The sequence below is a fragment of the Xiphophorus maculatus genome, chromosome 18 (genome assembly GCF_002775205.1).
Source record: "Xiphophorus maculatus strain JP 163 A chromosome 18, X_maculatus-5.0-male, whole genome shotgun sequence".
NCBI lineage: Eukaryota > Metazoa > Chordata > Actinopteri > Cyprinodontiformes > Poeciliidae > Xiphophorus > Xiphophorus maculatus.
Window position 1 is genome coordinate 5,592,638 of NC_036460.1, and position 20,820 is coordinate 5,613,457.

At 39.3% G+C, this 20,820-nt stretch overlaps 1 protein-coding gene across 1 annotated transcript in view; it reads left to right on the forward strand.

Moving 5' to 3' along the window:
• cdon (cell adhesion associated, oncogene regulated) overlaps nucleotides 1-20,016 on the forward strand; it is a 64,215-nt gene extending 44,199 nt beyond the window's left edge. Inside the window, exons 8-19 of the mRNA XM_023351791.1 lie at nucleotides 792-1,054; nucleotides 2,404-2,578; nucleotides 3,955-4,074; nucleotides 5,078-5,281; nucleotides 5,989-6,170; nucleotides 7,429-7,534; nucleotides 11,810-11,932; nucleotides 12,025-12,216; nucleotides 13,437-13,717; nucleotides 13,803-13,882; nucleotides 17,486-17,709; nucleotides 19,465-20,016. Of these exons, the coding sequence (XP_023207559.1) occupies nucleotides 792-1,054; nucleotides 2,404-2,578; nucleotides 3,955-4,074; nucleotides 5,078-5,281; nucleotides 5,989-6,170; nucleotides 7,429-7,534; nucleotides 11,810-11,932; nucleotides 12,025-12,216; nucleotides 13,437-13,717; nucleotides 13,803-13,882; nucleotides 17,486-17,709; nucleotides 19,465-19,625 (2,111 nt within the window). The 3' untranslated portion in view covers nucleotides 19,626-20,016. The remainder of the gene's footprint in view (nucleotides 1-791; nucleotides 1,055-2,403; nucleotides 2,579-3,954; nucleotides 4,075-5,077; nucleotides 5,282-5,988; nucleotides 6,171-7,428; nucleotides 7,535-11,809; nucleotides 11,933-12,024; nucleotides 12,217-13,436; nucleotides 13,718-13,802; nucleotides 13,883-17,485; nucleotides 17,710-19,464) is intronic.
• Nucleotides 20,017-20,820: the final 804 nt, after the last annotated feature.

The window sequence follows — 20,820 nt, forward strand, 5'->3', positions numbered from 1 at the left end:
AGAAAACTGACAGATCCTGGAGACGGTTTCCTCCAAAAATGTTGTTTTGTAAGAGAAGTTCACTTTTTTTTCACTTTATTTTTTTTATGTTTAAGGATTTATTTTTCTTTTTTCTCTTGATCCATTTTTTAAGGACAAAGATGTAATAATGCTGTTGGCTTTACATTCATTTATATATTTAAATGACAAATTTATTATTAATTTTCTATTTCACAACTTGTTTTTAAGACCTGCATTTAGTTTTTTGACTTCCTGATCATCAAAGATTAAATTTAAAAAAAAACAAGCTTTTAACCTTTTTTCACTCACTGGACAACATTAAACCTTTCAAAATTTTCAGGGTTTAAACTGAAATCTACTCATTTATGTTCTATCTACAAAGGCCCAGATACACTGCTGTAATTATGAGATTAAACTCAGAATAAACGGTTTTTATCAGTGTATCTAATCCTCTTCTGTACTTTTTTGATGTTCGGTACTTTTAGCGTTTGTTTTTGGCAGAAGTGTCTTGGCTTTAAAGCTTAAGCGTGTGAGATTATCACATTTTAACCTAATAATCAAGAAATCAGTCCTTTGTTGCTCTACAAATATTTGGATAAAATCAAATGTTGTACCGTTTGCATTTGTCTTTTCTGAAGTCCTAAGAAATATAAAGACAAATTTTTGCTAAAAGAAGTTAGAGTTTAGACCTTAACTTTTGATGCATAATGTAAATGAACAGTTATGGATTCGTGTGATTTATCTCAGATTTTGTCTCCTCTGACGTAGATTTGATATTTTTTCCCTCACAGATCCTCAGTTGGGATCCACTGCCGTTCTGCTGCCCAAAGCTTCACCGTCGTTTCATCCGATTCAAAGCGACGAGAGCTTCCTGACCGAAGACGACGACCCGTTTAACGCGCCGGCCGACCGGAGCGGCGACCGGCCCACTCCGGAGGCGCCGATCATCATCAGCCCGCCGCAGACGCACAAACCGGACGTTTACGACCTGGAGTGGAGAGCGGGCCGAGATGGAGGCAGTCCCATCAACGCTTACTTTGTTAAATACCGCAAGGTGGGAACGTTTCTGCTGCCATTTTTATTCCCTTTGTTTGATCTGAAGTGTTGTTGACTGAAACAAGTGAATCAAAAATGTAAGGAGGTGGTTGATGACTTTTTAAAGTAAAAAATATTAACGAAATAATTGTCTTAAAAAATGTGAGGTGTTGCACAAAGTACACTGCAAAAACACAAAATCTTACCAAGTATTCTACTGCAAATATCTTAAAATAGGGCAAAACTAAAAGTAACTTTCAGGAAGACAGTGAGACTTGTTTTAAGTCAATAATTCCTTAATAATGATGAAAAAGTTCTTGTTTCATAACAAGACAAGACAAATATGCAAAGTAATTTTTAAGTTCAGATCTACAATAGAGCTGAAAAATAAACCAATAATAATAAATGTCATGATAACACGTAACAAATATCAATAGATAATACGTCTGATATCATTTTAAATAGTCAATACTAATATAGTTAAGAAATTTTGGTGGCACCAACTAACTCACTCTGGTTGCCTAGCAACTCGTTCGTTCTTTGGTTACCTAGCAACAGCCTGCTGAGTAACCTGCAGTTTAAAGTTTCGCCAGTTTGTCTCATAACTGCTTGAAAATCAAAAAAAAATGATGTGGAGTGAAAACTGTGGATGAAACAGGACAGGTCATGTCATCAGTTTGGCAGTATTTCATATATTTAAAACAAAACAACTAATCAGTAATTATCAGTATCACCTGACATGAAATGCTTATATTGTGATACGTTTTCCAGCCACATTCAAACCAAATATTTTCACTACGCAGCAAAAACACAAAAGCTTGCCAAGTATGTTTGGTCTAATTTAACAAGGGAATAATGTCTTGTTATAATAGTATACTTTTTAAAAATCAATATAAAGTAATTAATTATCTTATTATTTCTTTACTTATCTAAAACATAAAACTAATCAATAATGATTGATATCTACTGATAAGAAATGCTTATATTGTGATAAATCTTTCAGCCATATTGCTCTGACCTAATCCACGATGAAAAACGTCCATTTAATAAAACAAAAAAACTACGTTATTGGCTTGATTTTAGTTTCTTTTGGTAATTTTGACCTGGCAATTTTGGCCCATGTGACCAAAAGTTTGGACACCCCTTGAGTTGTTTCCCCCTTTAAAAAATGTTGTGATTCAGAGTCCATCTCACTATAAAACTGCAGCAAAACCAGTAAGGACAGCATTGGCAGCAGCACTCAGTTTTGCTAAAGTTGGAAACTGTGACATAAATCTCACAGGCCTTGTTTCTGAGCTTAAAAAAAACGCTGGCCTGAAAAAAGCTAATTCCCTGTTGCTTACAGGCATCTGTGTGTTTCTGCATCAGGTTGACGACATGGGAGCAGTGGTGGGGAGCTGGCAGACGGTCCGAGTCCCCGGCAGCGAGAAAACCCTGCGGCTGTCGGAGCTGGAGCCCTCCAGCCTCTACGAGGTTCTGATGGTGGCTCGGAGCGCAGCGGGCGAGGGTCAGCCGGCCATGCTCACGTTCCGCACAGGAAAAGGTCAGTCCCGCTAACAAAACACACTTTTAACGGTCAATAAACTGGTTTCAACAAGTGTTTTTGGTCTAGTTTTCACTGCAGATGTTTTGGTGTACTTGAAATAAGACAAAATTAACTTACAAGTAACTTTCCACCAAGATAAAGGAGCTTGTTTTACTGGCAGATTTTTTCACTTATAACAACACATTTTCTGATGGTAAATTAGACCAAAAATACTTGGTAATATTTTGTGTTTTTGTTGTGTAGTGAAAAGATTTGATTTAGATTAGTGCTGGTTGATATGGCTGAAAAACAGATCATGGAAAAAGCAGATTAAATTACTCTATATCCATATTTACTGATACGTCTGTTTTAAATATCTGAAATACTGACAAACTGGTGGTGTTATTTTTTTACTTTTAAACAGCTATGAGTCACGGTGGTGAAAACTGAAACTGCTGCTGCTCAAGTTACTCAGCAGGTTGTTGCTAGGAAACCAAAGAATGAATGAGTTGCTAGGAGACCAAAGAATGGATAAGTTGCTAGGTAACCAAAGAGTGAGTGAGTTAGTTGATTCCACAAACTTTTCTTAACTAGCCATTAGAGGTTTAGCAGCTACAGCCTTTCCTCTGCCTACATCACCCAGAATGCTGTGCGGTTTTGGGTCAGAATTCAGTGAAGTTATTGAAATTTCTATCAGACGTATTATCTAATGATATTATGAGTCTGTCATGACTTATTATTATTGATTTATTATCCAGTGCTGGTTTACGTACTTGAAAAGAACAACAGTGTTATTATTGTGTAACAACAAGACTCACAAAGTTTTCCAGAGTCAGAAACTTTTAAGACTTTTATGACTGTGAATGTTCAGGTTCATTAAAAAACTTCACTTCTTTTTTGTTGTTTAAATGGTTATATTGTCTGTATTTGAATGAAAATTATTAGCATATTAAAAGAAGCTCAAATGGGTTTTGCACAGCTTTAAAAAATCAACATAAGCATCTGTCTCAGGCTTCCATATGTTCATACTAATGTAAAGAAATCAATGTTGAAATTTCTTTAATTCCAGCTATTTGCTCACTTGAAGGCATCCATTGAAAATTAAAAATCCATTCCCAGATGATCCACTTCATAGTAACAGTAACTTCTCTTTATTCCACACACTTCATCCCAATAAAGATGCTCTATTCAGAACGGAAGTTCATCAAAAGTGGCACAGACATTTCAAACATGGAAGAAATTTCTATTCATCTTCTCACATTTACACCCATGTACTTTTTAAAACTCCAGGATACGTCGCAAGATAGAAAAATGTTCATCAGCTCTAAATCTGCTGCTGGTTCCTGCTGCTAATGTTGTCTCAACCCCAGATATTTTTTTCATATTTTTTCCAGAAAAGACCATCTCTCCCAGTAATAAGAATCCTTCCAAGCCTTCCAGCATCCCAGTTCCACCCAAGGTTCCAGAAGACAGACCCACGAAGACGAACTATGGCGTCGTCCTCCATGACAGACGTAGGTGTAGACCAGATCACAACGGCAGAATCTGCAGATTCCTATCATCATTCTGGATAGGAATCTGCAGAATCAGAACTTAATGCTTGAAAAAAAGAAGAAAGTTCTCTGCTTTGTTTCGCATGGAAGCACAAACAGTGAACCAGCAGCTGACAGCATGTAACGACTCTTTGGGAGAGAAATGCTGTAACCAGAAAATCTCAGACTGCACACAGCATTGGGGTCACATTGTATGCATGTTTTATTCACTTTGCTGCTAAACTTTCTGCTTGGGAGTTCGTCTCTTTCTTCAGCTAACCCTCTTTTCCTTCCACCCCTTCTGCCTTCTGTCTCTGTGACTAAGAGCCATAATAGTGAGTATGCGTCTTTCAAAGTCTCATACACAGATACTTTTGTACTCATAACTAAATACTGCAGTGTGTAAAGTAACATTATCTGTTCGGCTAATGTTAGCTTAAATCTTTTCATTATCATGTTGGCTTATACTAACATTAAGGGTAACATTAACTTAATCTACCCTGTAAGTTCACTTTTGCTTTGGAGTTGACATTAGCTAGGAAGCTAGTGTTAGCTTAAATTCTTTCATTATCATGTTGGCTCATAATGATTGGCAACATTATCTTAATCTATTCACTAATGAAATAAGGTCATAATTTTAGAGGAACTTTAACTTTATACCAAGCTTAAAATGAGAAATACTGAGCATCTTGTGACATTATAGTTGGTGTCAAAAGCTAAAGTACACATTAGCATTAGCAAATTAGCTAAGAAGCTAATGTTAGCTTAAATGCTTTTATTATCATGTTACCTTAACATTATGGGTAACATTAAGTTAATCCTTTCTGTAAGTAAACTTAAGCTTTTGTGTCTAAATTAGCTAGAAAGCTAATGTTAGCTGAAAGGCTATCCTGATCATGTTCACTTATGCTAGCGTGACGGGTAACAGAGTAAAGACTGCAATTCTGTCTTCCTGAGTCCTGATGTTCATTTGATTCGTTCACAGTTCCAGAAGCTCCCGACCGTCCAACCATCTCCATGGCAACCGACAGTTCGGTCTACGTGGCATGGATCCCTCGAGCCAACGGCGGCTCCCCGGTCACGGCGTTTCGAGTGGAGTACAGGCGCGGCCGCAGCGCGGAGTGGATCGTGGCGGCGGATAACATCTCACCTCTGAAGCTGTCTGTGGAAATCCGCAATCTGGAGCCTGGTGAGGTTTCATGTCAGTCAGGAAAATCTGAATTAATCCAGCCAGATTTTCTCCTACATCAACAAATCTTAGCAGAGTTGAGCCAAAAATTATATTCAAGTAGGAGTAGAACTACGTCAACATATTTTTACTCAAGTAAAAGTAAAATGTAAGCCGTCCAAGAAATAATGTAAGAGTAAAAAATTATTTTTTAAAAAGGCGACTCAACTGATCAATTTATCAACCATTTAATATTTAAAAATTTCATCATCAGATGGATCAAAATATAAAGTTATGTGGAAACTTCGGTATGTTAAAGATCAAAATGAAAATAATTGACATAAGTAATAAAAAATACATATAAAAAATTCAGAATCAATTTCTTTAAAAATCAAACTTGTGAAATTTTAACAAAAACTGCAGGTGTGTGTTTATGTCTGGTGAATTTTTAGTTAAAACAGTGTGTAAAGTATCCAGAAATCTTACTGAAGTTTCTAATAAAATTACTCAAGTAAAAATAAAAAGTAAAAATACTCCAAAAAGTACATTCATTTTCTACAAATCAAATATAACTGGTTACTTCCGAGCTTTGCTTCCTGCTTTCTTTCCCGCCATCACCATCTACAATGACTCTTTGAAGAATCTGAATTAATATGAGTTAAGAAAACATTTAATTTCCCTTTGGGATCAAAAACGTATTTTTCAATCTGAATGTTTTCGTGTGGCAGGGTCCACCTACAGGTTTCGGGTCCTGGCTTCGAACACGTACGGCGACAGCCTGCCCAGCACGCCCTCCAAGCCGTACCAGGTCCCCAACGCCAGCCCTCACAAGGCCGACCGGCCCGTGGCCGGACCGCACATCCTGGCCACGGACGCCATCAGCGACACGCAGATCATGCTGCGCTGGACCGTGAGTCGATCAAAACAAACACTTTCATTTACAACCTGATGAGAAACTGGTTGTGCACTGCAAAAACACCAAATCTTGCCAAGTAATTTTTAGTTAAAATGTCTTGTTGCACTTGAAATAAGACAAAATCAACTTACAAGTAATTTTGTGGGAGCTTGTTTTAAGTCAATAATTCTTTATTATTTATGAAAAAGTACTATTTCCACTGGCAAATAAGTTATTTTTCTCATGTTATAAGTGAAATAATCTACCAATAATATTGATTAAGATACTTGTTTCACTGGTAGATTATTTCACTAATAACAGAGAAAGAAATGTCTTGTTATCAATAAAACAATCTGCTAGCGGAACTAGCACTTTTTCATCAATATTAAGGAATTATTGACTTAAGATAAATGATTTATGTCTAGTTTAAATAGTTCTAAGTTCGTTTTGTCTGTTATGTTTGAAATGTCGACAGAAAAGATGATGGATTTCTGTCTTTTGGAGAAACTGAGAGAAACTTGCTTTCATAGAAATAGAAAGAAACTGAGGCATTTTGAAACATTAAAACACTTCGACCTTTTTATTTTTCTTGGTTCGTTCTTCTCCTACATTAGTAAAAAAAAAAAAAAGAAGCAAATATTAAGCCTCCAAACTGATAAAGAGACTTCCACAGCTCAGAAAAGAAGAAATGTGAGGACCACTGCATCATTCAGATTCTCCCATGTTTTAGTATGTTCATCATATTTAAAAGCAAATAAATGAAATATAGATGCTTAGGAAACATATACCGTATGACAAGCATTGAAATAAAATGTTTTACAGAGATTAAAGAAATTCATCTCTGTAAAACAGAGCATTAAATAACCAACAAGGGATGTAAAACAGCTAGCAGCGTTAGTATTCTTGTTAACCAGCTTAATGAATTTTGAGAATTTTGCGTTAATATTTACGATGGTAACTTCCTGTATGGACTGAATTTCTGTTTCCCGTTTCCTGTGGCAGCTGAGACTCAAATGTTTTCTCATTAAAGAAGAAATTTCCCTCTTTGTTCTGATTCTGCTGTTTGAGCTGCAGACGGATGCAGATAGTTCCCCTCATTTTCTCCTCTTGATTTCAGCCGGCCTCATTATTTCCCCGAGCTTCGGGCAGACAGCGCAATCATCATGTGCTGATATCAAGGCCCGCCATTAGCCGCGGGGGAAAATGGCCTCGCTTTGGGTTGTAATTGCCCGCTGATTTTCTGCCGTCTAACAAATGTGTTTTTTCCTGCCAGTATGACCCCTCGAGTAACAACAACACTCCGATCCAAGGCTTCTACATCTACTACAGACCCACGGACAGCGACAATGACAGCGACTACAAAAGAGACGTGGTGGAAGGTGAGAGAACCGAGGAGTTTACAGCGGACATATTGTGTAAAATTCACACTTTGCATGTTCTTCCTTCTGGGTCTCTACTGTTTCCAAACAATTTAAAAATATGTTTTGTTTTTTCTTAAATAAGTCGATGTGTTTTGGTGTTTGAAATATAAGCTTTCTGAATGTAACATCACAAATAAGCAGGCACGACCTCTCACCTAGTAACCCCAGCATAGCCCAGCCCGTTACCTAGCAACCCCAGCAAAGTCAAGCTTGTTGCTTAGCAACCCAACATGATACAGTTTACGCAGCAGTTTGAGCTCCAGCACGTTTGTTCAGCTGGTTTTACCGCTGTTCAATGTTTGATGGACTATTAAGGCCATACTAAGAAAAAATAAGAAGATAAAATGGTTACATTATTGTGCCACTGAGTCACTCAGCTTCTCTAAATTGCTCTGATGTTGGTAGACAGCTGCATCGGTCTCTAGAAAATGCACTAGCCCACCACCAGCAGTTGACATGACGACCCAGACCATCACTGACTGGAACCACTGGACTTCAACCTTTCCAAACTTTGAGACCTTAATTTCCTAATGAAATGCAAACTTTACCTGCCTTCCAGAGAACGCTCTGAGATGTGCATGGAGGCAAAACTGCTTGCAGTTATTTTCATGTGCCAGTGTAAACGTTGATTTATTTGTTGAATCCCAATAAGCAGCAGCTTATTAAAGTGACAAGACGCTCTAAAACAACCCAAATAGGCAGAACTGAGCAGATTAAAATCTCATTATCTAAGAATGATTTTGTACAAAACAAATATGCTGGACATGTTTTGTATAACACCATAAACCCGTCCTAACCTGTTCAAGGAAGCATAACAAGTAACTTTTAAAGCACGCTGTAGAGTGAGTTCACAGAGTGTTTGTCGACAGCCTTGTCCTGCCGTAGATGTAACCTCAGAGTGTCCAGATCAACTGGAGCTGGAAACGTAACGGATACTGGGAGTAGTGAAGAGAGGACATGTCTGTCCGTCTGATTTATAGAGACAGGGTGTCTTCTGGGGTCTGTTTTTAATAAACTGCTAATGGTACCGGGCTGAAACCGGAGCCCGTTCAGAGGAAAGGGGCTCAGGTTGCTGCCTGGAATGCTAACAGTTGAGCCTGCTGCAGGAAGGGAAGGAGAGGCATCTATTGACCCAACACGACTCTGCAACATCTGAGCATTTGGCTTTCCAAACCCGTCGCCTGGCTGGACTCCAAAATATCAAAACAGCTGAAAATGTCACTCTGAGTTCAGTACATTAAACAAACTGCAGCCATATTTAGAGGATTTTTGTCCAACTTGGGGACAATTTCAGGTTTTTCCCATCTCTAACTAGACATCAACATATATTTCTTTGTTTGAAATCCAGACATCATGTTAATTTCAGCATTTTAAAGACGGTGCTCTATGTACAAAAAACAGATGATTATCAACACAACTGGGGTCATTTATCAGAAGAAATTTGCTTCTACTTGATCTGACAATATACTAAAACTAATAATATAAATGCCAGATATATAGCTATCTGAAAATTTAGTAGCTTTGCATTGAAGTAACTTAATAAAATCGATGTTATGTTGTTGCTGATTTTACCGAATTGAACTCTGTATGGCTTCAGTCAGAAATCAGTCGATTTTAAACTATTTACTGTACAACTACACAGCAATGCATTCTGGGTACATAGTAAACGTATCGCATTAAGAACATGAGGAGAAAAACCAGAAATGCTGCGTAAACAATCTTCACTCATTTCAAAATAAAAGCGTGAATATAAACGTCTGTCTACTTGGAGAAGTCTTAACAGTCGATAAACAAACTTTCAGCACAATTGTTGAACTTTATTCAATCTAAAGTTTAAAAACGAGCCAATTAGCGAAAAATTAGCTTTGCTGTTGGCGCATTAGTAGAATAGTGGCAGAGTGCCCATCTGGTTCTCTACTATCTGGTTTTATTTTGTCCCTGGAAGTTTCTTGTTTGAAATAAATTTTATGGAAAAAAGAGACAGAATGTGAGGAGAGGAAACAGAAATAAACAGTCTTCAACTATTTCAAAACAGGAGCATAAATGTAAACGTTTAACTGAAGAATTATTTACAGTCAAAAACCAAGATTTCAACACGGACGCCAAACTTTATTCAACTGAAAGTTTAAAAACGGCAAAAAGTCAACTAGCACTTCAGAATTTGTCCGGAAAAATACATTTAGGGAAATCTAAGTGTGATAAACGTTTTCAAAATCAGCGAAAACGCTAACATGCTAACTTAACGCCACTAACAGCGCAGTAGCGGAAACGTGCCCATGACTGGATTTGCTTAAACACAGGAGAAAAACAAAGTTTCAGCCGGTCAGGCAGGCTGACAGTGTTTGGAAAATGAGCCATTTCAAAACTCTTACGCATGTAATAATCAGCAGCTAGTAACTTAGTAACCCCAGCAAAGCCCAGTCCGTTACCTAGCAACCCCAGCGGTGCTCCGACTGTCTCCTAGCAACCCCAACTGAGTACTATCACGTTTGGTCAGCTGGTTTTACCGCTCTATGTTGCTTTTTTTTCATAAAACAACACATTTTGAATATTTAAATACTAACTGTATGCAATAAAAGGAGATTTTTATACAGATGTAAGTTATTCCAATTGGTTCTTCTCAGATAAAATTCTGGTCTGCATATCACTAATTAACTTACATATTTACTCCTATCAGTCAGCCCTCCGTACGTTCAGGCAGCAGCGTGTTTTCAGAAGGTCACTTTGCACCACTCGGACCATAAGCAGCAGCTTATTTCAGCCTCATTTGTTGGAAATGTAGCGTTTCCACATCCACAGGCCGTTGTCTGGTGTGTGATTCTGCAGCGCGTTGCTGCGGTGTGACAGTGTGTGGTTGTTGAGCCGTGGGGAATGTACGGAGTGGGAACACTGGAGGCCAGCCAGAGCAAACATGAAGCAGCCATATATGGAGCTGGAACAGAGCGATGCGACCGTCTGGGTCCCGGTTCGTCTACTGTTGTGGTTGTGAACAGGGACTGCACTGAAAATGAGACCAAGGGAAAACACTTGGTTAACAAATTCTGGCTCCTTACAGAAATGTATCTGTGGTTTAAATTTCTCCACCACGTTCTACAGGACGGCTGTGGAGGCTGAAAAACCTGAAACAGAACAGAACTTGATGTTTCCATCAATCAACATCAGAACTTGATGTTTCCATAAAGTTCTGATGGGAACATCAGAACTTGTTTCCATCAGAAACAAGTTCAGAAATAGTCTGAACTTGTGTCCTTGTCTATTCAAGGAAATAGACAAAAAAGGGAAATTTTGTCTATTTCCTTGAATGAAAACAAGGAAATAGACAAAACATTTGTTTCCAGACTTCATTATTCCAAAAAAATGTTCTTCCTTCCTTCCTTCCTTAGTCGCGTTGTCTTTCAGAAACAGTTTTATTTATCAGGTTTCTGCACAAAACCTTTAAATTTCCTCCTTCGTTTTGTTTCCTTAATTGCTTTTCTTGTGTTTTTATTTCATCTTTTTTCTCTGTTTAGTCTTCATTCTTTCATTGGTCTCCTAGTCTGCTTCCTTCCTTGGTCTTCATGTCTTTCCTTACTATCTTGGTAAAGAAAGCTAGTTTCCTTTATTTCTCCCCTGGTCTCCTTGTGCCCTTCCTTCCTACCTTAGTCTCTTTGTAGGCTTTTTTCCCTTCTTGTTTTCCTTTTATCCTTCTTTCCTTTCCAATTCTCATGATGTTCTTCCTTCCCTGGTTTCTTTGTTTCCTTCTTTTCTACCTTGGTCTTCTTGTGTCCTTCATTCATTCCATCCTTTCACTCTGTGTCCTTCCTTCCTTACTTCATCTTCTTATATGCTTCCTTTGTTGTTTTCCTTGTGGTGTTCATTCCTTCCCTGGTCTCATTGTGTCCTTCCTTCCTTGGTTCTCTTCATCCTTCATTGGTCTCCTAGTATCCTTTTTACCATCTTTGGTCTCACTGTGTTCTTCTTTTTTACTTTTGCCTCCTTCCTTCCTAGTTCTTCATGTGTCCTTCATTCCCTCTTTGGTTTTCTTCCTTTATCTCCTTGTTTCTTAATTTCCTTCCTTCCTTGGTCTACTTGTTTCCTTCATCACTTCCTTGGTGTCCTTCCTTGCTTCCTTTAATCTAAAAATGACATAAAACTACAAAGTAAATGTGATTCCTCGTCCTTAAAGCAACCCCTGACCCTATCTTCATGCGTATCTCTGACTTCTTGTCTCGTTTGTCGTCATCGTCGTCTCAGGTGTGAAAACCTGGCACATGATTGGCCACCTGCAGCCAGAGACGTCCTATGACATCAAAATGCAATGTTTCAATGGCGGTGGGGAGAGCGACTACAGCAACGTGATGATCTGTGAGACCAGAGGTGAGAGTTTCAGCCTCTAGCGTCGATGATGATGATGTCATCAGCAAACGTTTCTCCTCTAAAGCCGCCGCTCCTCTTCCTCTTCTCTGCAGCTCGTCAGTCTCCAGATTCGCCCAGTCAGCACCCCTTCACCCCGCCCGGCCCGCATCCTCCGGACCCCCCGACGCCGCCCGGCGGTCTGCTGTACCTGATTGTCGGCTGCGTGCTGGGAGTGATGGTGCTCATCCTGCTGTCCTTCATCGCCATGTGTCTGTGGAGGAACCGGCAGCAGAACAACATGCACAGTGAGACCAACGACTGATGACGCAAAATTCACATTTTGCACATTTTTGTACTTCAATTTGGGTCTCAACTGCTTCTAAAAACCTTTTTAAAAAGCAGATTTTTGATGATGAACAGCAGATAGTGATGCTCAATTCTGATTTTTTGTTGCTAAAATCCAATTTTCCTCTATTCTTTGAGTGTAGTATTCTTCATATCACTAAATATAATATCACAAATCAGCAGGCACAGCCCGTTACCTAGCAACCCAACCAGAGCTCCTGCGAGATTGGTCAGCTGATTTTACTGCTGTATGTATGCGCTGTGCAATTGCTGCTGAAAAGACGAGTTTTGTTGTTGGTTTATGTAATGTTCAAAGACGGTTGTATACTTGCGCATCTGTTTACACCCATATGTGAAAATGGCTGCAAACGTCAAGTTAGGGGGCGTGGCTAACAGCAGACGCCCAAAAACGGCTCATTCTGAAAGGAAGAACTGATCAGACTATAATCTCATGGTCTATGAATATTGTTGTCCAAATAAGAATGTATTTATCATGTTTTACATAGCCTATAGATCTATCCTAACCTGTTCAGGGAAGCATAACAGGTCACCTTTAATAATAGTTGGCTCCACGGCGGCTTGTGAGTCATATTCCAGTGCATGTACTTGTCCCGAGGTGCTTGCAAAACTGTTGGCTTATGGTTCGTTACGTTCGCTCTTTGACCTTCTGGATGTGGAAATAGTTGTGGGTTTTAAAGCTTTGGGGGAAATTTGAAAAAGAGTCAGAGGTCTACGCTTTCTGCAGCCTTTTCCCCATCATTCATTGGGCTTCCTCGGGTGAACAAAAGTTTTTTTTTTTAAACTGGAAAATTAACTTTGTTTGGTCAGTGCGAATAAACAAATCTTGCATTTTATTATAGATTAATCAGATTGGTAAGATCAGTATTTCAACCTGTTGGTTTTAATAAGACACATCAATAACAACCTCTGTTGCGGTTGCTAGGTAACAGTGCAGTGCCTGCTGATTTGTGACATTGCATTTCAAATGTTTTTGAAATGGCTAATTTTCCAGACACCAACAAACATTAACCTGTTGCCAAAAAAACAACTGGCTTGGGTTGAGTTGTTTTTAGAAGCAGTAGAGACCCAAATGCAAACACAAAAAGTGAATTTAGCAAAATAAGACTTGATTTTAAGGTTTAAAGGGGCTAAAGCTTTCCATTTATGCACCACCTTGCAGAGTATGACCCTCCTGGCTACCTGTACCAGCCGGCGGACCTGAACGGCCACGTGCTCGAGTACACCACGCTGACGACAGGCGGCGGGCGCGTGAATGGAGGCGTTCACGGTGGCTACGGCGGCCAGATGTTGCCTCAGGGCTGCCATCACCTCCACCACAAACTCCCCAATGGCTTGACGTTGCTCAACGGCTCTGGCGGCTTCGTGCCGCACGGCCATGACGGCACCCTGCCTCACAGCACCCACGAGTGCGAGCACCCGCACCCCCACCACCACCTGAATGTGAGTTCTCCGCTGGCGACCGGAGCAGAGGGGTGTGTCCGCTGTTTTTTGGAGGCTAACTCAGATGTTGGTGTTGTGTTGTCAGGGTGGGAGTTTGTACACGGCTCTTCCTCAGAAAGAGACGTCAGAGTGTATGAGCTGCCAGAACCTCTGCAACAACAACAGGTGGGAGGAAGTTCTTAAAGACAATGGAGATTTTTCTCTTCAAACTGCCTTCCTTCATTCCTGTTTCTCTTTCTTTCTCTTTTTTCCTTCTCTGGCCTCTTTGTCTCCTTCCTTCCTTCTTTTTTTCCTTCCTTCCTTCCTAGGTCTCCTTGTGACCTTTAACCCCACACTGTTGATTTTTAATTTTAAGCCGTTATGAGGCATGGTGGGGAAACCTTAAACTGCTGCTGTGCAAATTGCTTAACGGGTTGTTGCTAGGTAACCAAAGAATGGATGAGTTGCTAGGTAACCAAAGAGTGAGTGAGTTAGTTGATTCCACCAACCTGAGACTGAGCGGCTTAAACATTTCCTCTGCCTACATCCCCCAGAATGCTGTGCGGTTCTGCATCGGAGTTCAGTGAAATTATTGAATATGATGCAATATTTAATAATTTCATGTTGAATACTTAATCATATTCAGTATTAAATAACTGCACAACTCACAGAAGACATTATTGGAAATAAGTCACTTTTTGAAAAGAAGAAGGAACTAAGAGGAAAAAACCATTAAAATCAGAAATTGAAATCGCCCAGCTCTAGGTCAGGCTATTTCTAAGTTATATTATTATTGGGCATACTATGTTGGCTTAAGTTCAAGATGCTTAAACTCTTTTTTTAAACACCAGAATTGCATGTAGACAATTGTTGTTAGAAACAAAAACTTACTGCTTTTAACACTAAAAGTTTGGCGTAACATTAAGACTCATTGGGAGAGGAAAATATCCAATGGAGCCACTTATTAAGACCAGCCTTTCCTCCTGGCATTGGTCAAAGTATATTTTTCAACTGGTATCACAAAAACTTAAAACTTGTTTGAAGAAGGTGGTTTTATGTCTTTTAGGCAAATACAAATTAAGCATGATGTTTTACAGAAGGACTTCTTTAGTTTTCTCCAAGACATTTTGTACAATCATCGCTTATTTTTCCAGATGACCAGCCAAGCTTCAATCCCGTAGAACATTTTCTTAAATTTAATGAGTCCCAACCATAAAAAGAAATTGATTTCTTTTTTTATGGGCAACTAATGATGCTAAATCCTCTTACAAATGAAAAGTCCAAACCCATTGGGAAACAGATTTGCGAGTTGAGATTAACAGCGAAACATGGTCAAAGCCCATTTCACTAACAAAAAAACATGTTTTTCTGCAACAGACAAACCGAAGCACAATCTACACAGGTTACAATGTACCACACAGTTTATGCAGGAACTTCACCCTCAATGTTCAGCGCTCTGTATAAACGCAACTCAAATGGGGGCAACTATTGTCATTGTATTTGGCTTTGTGCTTTTTGGAAACACGCTGAGCTCCGTTCTATTTATTAACGATTCCTATAAATAAACCTACATTGTTTCTTTATTTGGATTGTCTCTAACGCAAACTTCGATATCTATCAAGACGTTGAATTCAGTTACAGTGGATCCAGGGACAGCCGCCTTTGGTGACTAAAATTGCAACATTTGTTACATTTTCTGTTGGTTTGGTTCGCTTTTGAAAAACCTGTTCCCCTCCTCGACTGTGGTGGCGCTGCACCAAGGACTACTGAAGGAAATGACACAAAATCATCTGAAGAAGAAACTGAGTGTAACTTCCTTCTTCATAAAATGTAAAAAAAAATGGAGTGGCGTCAGATTTTAGCGGTTGTAAGATTTCTCTATTTTCCGTTTGGTAAAAGAAACCACAAGCTACTCCTGCTAGCGCTAGACTCTCCAGTTTGTTTTGTATTTACCTAGAGTGCCCTCGCTGTAGTTCACTTCCTGCTTTTGGAGCAGTGTTTAGTCCGCTTGACGTTCACATTAGCATTCAAACCGCACCAGAATTCACATCAACCAAACCGACATCTATGTTTGTAGCCAAACTAGAGTTTGCTTTTTTGGTCGGCATCAGAGTTTGATTACACATTCACACCTCCTCAAAGAAACCAGACCTTCTAGACAAATGAACTACAGGTAGATTAAAATGGACTAAACAAACGCGTTAGCCGAGCGCTAGCGGGTGAAATGGCTCGTTGTCTTTTACCAAAGACCAAACAGAAATCCTACAACCGCTAAAATCTGACACCACTCCACCTTTTTACATTTTGTGAAGAAGGAAGTTGCGCTCAGCGTCTTTGTCAGAGGTTTTCATGTAATTTGCTTCAGTGGTTTTTGGTGCAGCGCTCCCACAGGTGAGGAGGGGAACTGATTTTTTTGAAGGGTTTTGTTCATTTGACAGTGCAGCTAGAAAGAGAAGCACAGCAACTGAAAACGTAACAAATGTTGCAACTCGACAGACTATCAAGTGTGAAAACACCCTGAGATACTATTGGGAGAAAAATGTTAATGAAGTGAGAAGTAGGTTGGTTTTATGCTAGTTGACTTTGACATCCTAACAGGTACATGTGGTTTTCAATTCTGCATTTCAAAATAAGGCGACTCACACACCATCTTGTGACAGAATATCAATGGAACAGGTGTTTAAATTGGCTAATTTAATTTGAACGTAATCTCTGCTGCCATGACAGCTAGTCGAACTGCTGCCAGTTGGTTGCCACGGCAACGGATGTGCATGTGGAGGAAAGCCAACACAGAGGGAATGAGAAAACAGAGGCATTTTGAGTTGTTCACCAGTTTTTCTGCGTTATTTTTCCTTTTTTGTGGCAAACTGCAGCCACTGTAGTTTCTGGAAAATCAACAAATGACAAAACCGGGACTAATTGCCTCGCTTGTCATCAAAGATGCAACGTTCGTTCATAAAGTATTGAACGAACTATGGCTCCTACAGTGGCAATTAGGTGAAATCAAAATAATAGTCCGAAATAAAAGAGGAATCTTTTAAATATTTTGTTGCATCTTAAGAAAACTGACAGAAGCCGAACGGTTTATAGATTTATATCATGGTATGATAAATATTTTACACATCAAAACATCTGAAATATTCTAATTTTTTATAGAAAACGAATAAGAAATAAGTGACGAATTCTTCCGATTGGTAATTGCGCCTGTTGATGCACGTCGCTAGCATTAGCGGCTAATTGGGCCCCGTCTAATCCAGTAATATATATTGACGTACAGGAGGGCATGCCACACTTTTCAGATTTAAAACATTTGGTCTGTAACTTTAAATCTCCACATTTTCTGATGGTTTGCAGTTTTACCGGGAAAATAAATAATCTGAAAACGCTTAAATGATGCAGAACAGTTCCTCTTGGTTAAAATATTAAACATTCCTCACATTTTATAAAACAGAGCTGACAGAACGTGCTTCTGAGGCCCAAACGGACTCGCGCGCACACAGACTGAGATGCAGCTCCGGCCCCCTGTTTGCCTTGTTTATGTGTTTAAGAGTCTCCAGCATCACAGTTTACTCTGTGTGCATCCAGCCGGCAGACCTAATGAGCTCTGTGTTTATTTACCTCTGGCTGCTGGGAAAATGGAGGGGGCGGCGTCACAATCACATCGTGTACCGATGAAGCGGCGTCGAGCTCAGAAACTTATAAACCACAATGTGTCACGGTTTGGTCAGCCGGTTTGGATCCGTTCCTGATTTGTTTTGGTATTAATCCTGCCTCTCCGTCTCCGACCAGATGCTACAATAAAACCAACGGCGCTGCGCCGTTAATGCACCGCGTGACGCCGTGCCACCAGGACGGGCTGGAGATGGTTCCGCTGGGCCAGGTTTCCCCGCAGTGCCGCGGGTCGGACCCCGACGCCGGCTTCCAGCCGCCAGACGGGAACAGAGGGTCGTCGCCTTCCCAGCATTCCTGCTGTCTGATCCGGAACAACGAAAACTCTCAGGGAGACAGCACCGGTGACTTGTTTATTATTAGTATTTTTATTATTTTAAAGCATATTTGTTCAAATTCAATCATATTTTTATGATCCTGAAGGGAAATTAAATAAAATTTTGTCCATCTGGGTTCAGATTAGTGAAGAAATTTAATTTGAATCAGAAACTATAAAGTAGAGATGCACCGATCCGATATTAATATCTGTATCAGTCCGATATTATGAAAAATATTCTAGACCTGGTATCTGTGACAATAGGCAGATCTATTCAGTCTAATTCTAGGCTTAATTATTTATTTTACATTTTATTTAGAATTCCTAATTGTACTTTCTGAACCATTTGACATGTTTGACTGATGGGAACAATTTAGTCAGTTTCTGTTTCCTTGTTATTTATTTTACATTGGATGTTACATTTCTAATTGCACTTTGGTCTGTCGGGGTGGGTCCCAGAAGTTATCGCAATAAACGATAATATTGATTTGAAACCATTTTCAAGTAATATAATGGTAATAAAGGCATAATAATGTAAGAACACAATCTCAAAGCTCAAGAAACTTTCAATCCTACTGAACATCTAACACTGGAACATTTTAAAGATCCAAAATAAATCAATGAAACAACAAATAAAATTAATTATGAAGTCTCTGTAAACAAAATTATCCTTCTAAATAAAGTTAAGACCAAAACACCAAACTTTTATCATCCTGTTTTTGGTAGTTTTGTACTCAAGTACACTAGCTGAGTACTTTGTCCAGAGCTAATGCTAACACACTGCATTCACGTTTGTTGTGAAGGGTGTAAATACTTTCCAATGTGTTAGTCTAAAACTGCTGTTTTAAAGGGGAAGTATTATCTCTTTTCCAGGCTCTTTGTGCCGTGTTGTAGCGCAATAAAGCAACTATTTTACCTTCAATTGGTATAAAATAGTTGTATATATCAAATATCACTTAAAAGAAATTTTCCTTCCTGATTTAACTCCTTAAAATTGGGCCTTTGTCTCTTTAAAAACTCCTGCTCTTTCTGAAGCTCCGCCTTCTGGAAGTCGTCCCAACATGGCTCCTCTATTAACCCTTTAACAACGTTTTTACCAGCGTTTCAGTGAGAAGTAGCTTCTATAATGAGATGCACAGTCCCACTAATTGCTGCTGGCTAGTCCGAAGGAGCTGAGTGGGTGTGGAGTTAGGTCCAATCAGGCGTTTTGCACAGCTGAATGGTTGCCATGGAGATTAAAGTATGTCTCGCACATGCAACACTCCATGTTTGTTTTAGATGAGGGAATAACATTATAACATGAAGTAAAGCACAAAAAAAGTTAATTTTTTTATGACACCGTCCCTTTAAGAGATGCAAGGCTCTCATAGTTCAGCAGTGAACTGTCACCACTGCGGTTTTATATCAGCATTTCTCATGTTTGCAGACAAACTTTGCAGCAAAGCCACAAATTGCACCATGAGCTTCTCCAGAATCCGGCCTCTTTTCTCCTTTCTTTAGTGCACACAGAACAAACATTACAGACCAACAAAAAGATCTACAAAGTAAGAGAAAGTAAAACAGCAACAACAACAAAACAAACAAATCAAAACAAGGAGGTAAATATTAAATTCATACGTTCAGAACAAAAAACACAGAACATAATCAAATGGTGTGACAAGAAAAACAATTAAATAAAAAATTTTCCTTTAATCTTTGCAGTTATTTTTTTATTTGCTTTTTTTTTTTTGAAGTACAAACTGACAAGCCGTCTCACCGCTCTCTGTTTTTGTGGTTTCTGCAGCGGAGGACGAGCCGGAGGACAGCGTGGAGACGGAGGACCAGGTGGTGTCCTCCTGGGACGGGCTGGGCCTGCCGGACCTGGACTGCGACGAGAAGCCCGGCTGGATCTCCAGCAGTAGCCTGGTGGGAGAGCTGATCCCGGCCGGCCCACAGGAGGCCTGAGCCCAACCGGCGGGAACACTGGGAGGAAGACAGAGACTCTAAATGTGACGGTGAAACGGGACTGAGACAAAATGGACGTTAAGGAATGAAAGACTCAGAGATGGAAACAAAACAAAAACTATTAATCCCACTGGAGGGAAAACTCATGAAACATCAAGAACTGTTTAGAAGACTTATTTATTTTTTGTAGTAGTAAAATATTATTTCATATGAATGTATCTGTTTAAAAGAAAAAAGTTTGTCTTTTATATTATTTATGCCTTTTGGATGAGAAATACTTTTTATTTTTGTTGTTTTGTCCCTTTGTGTCCCGCTCCAAGCTGTGGAGATTAGCGATTGTTTGTGTAAAGTTTTGTAATAATATAAAAAAAAAGAAGATATGGGAGACAAACATCCATTTTCTCAGAATATCCTTTGATCTGGTGACCTTTGAACTCCGCAAACACTCCTTGCTTTGTTTGGATCCGCCCGGCTGCGGCGCGCTTCGCCGGATGCTCGATAACTCATCACTTTCCGCAAAACGCACGTCGGCTTTGAGAGCAGCGCTGACCTTTTGACCCCAATCTGTTGCAGAAGTGAAGCGGTTGCGCTAACAGTGAAGTCTGATGCTAATCTGGAGTTTTACAGGATGTAATCTCTGTTTACATGGCAAATCTGCAACCAGCAGATGGACAGAATATGAAGATTTTACAGAAGAGGATTAGGGCCACTGATAGAAACAAATTATGAATTTAATCTCAGAAATCTGGTTTCCACTGTCCAAATTCTCCCTTTTAATCTCAAAATTTTGACTCCCACAAATTCTGACTTTCAGTCTTACAACTTCAATTCAGTTCAAAAATACTATATTGATCCCAAAGGGAAATTAAATGTTGTTGTAATTTTCCTTCAAATTTGAAGAATTCAAATTCTTCAATGATCTCCTGTAGCAGTCTGTATCAGAGCGAATCTGAAGAAGCCTCTGACTGAACACTGTTTTCCCAAGAAGCAGGGTGATCCATGATTTTCTTGATTTTATGGAGAATCCTTCTCTGTATTATCAAAGGCTCCCCAGCCATTGACTGTAATCTCAGTATTATGACTTTTTTTCTCCAGAATTCTGATTTTAAACTTAGAATTCAGATTTTTTATTTTTTATTTTTTTGCAATCATTTTGATTTTAATGAATGGGGGAAGAAGGGAGCGGGAGATCGAC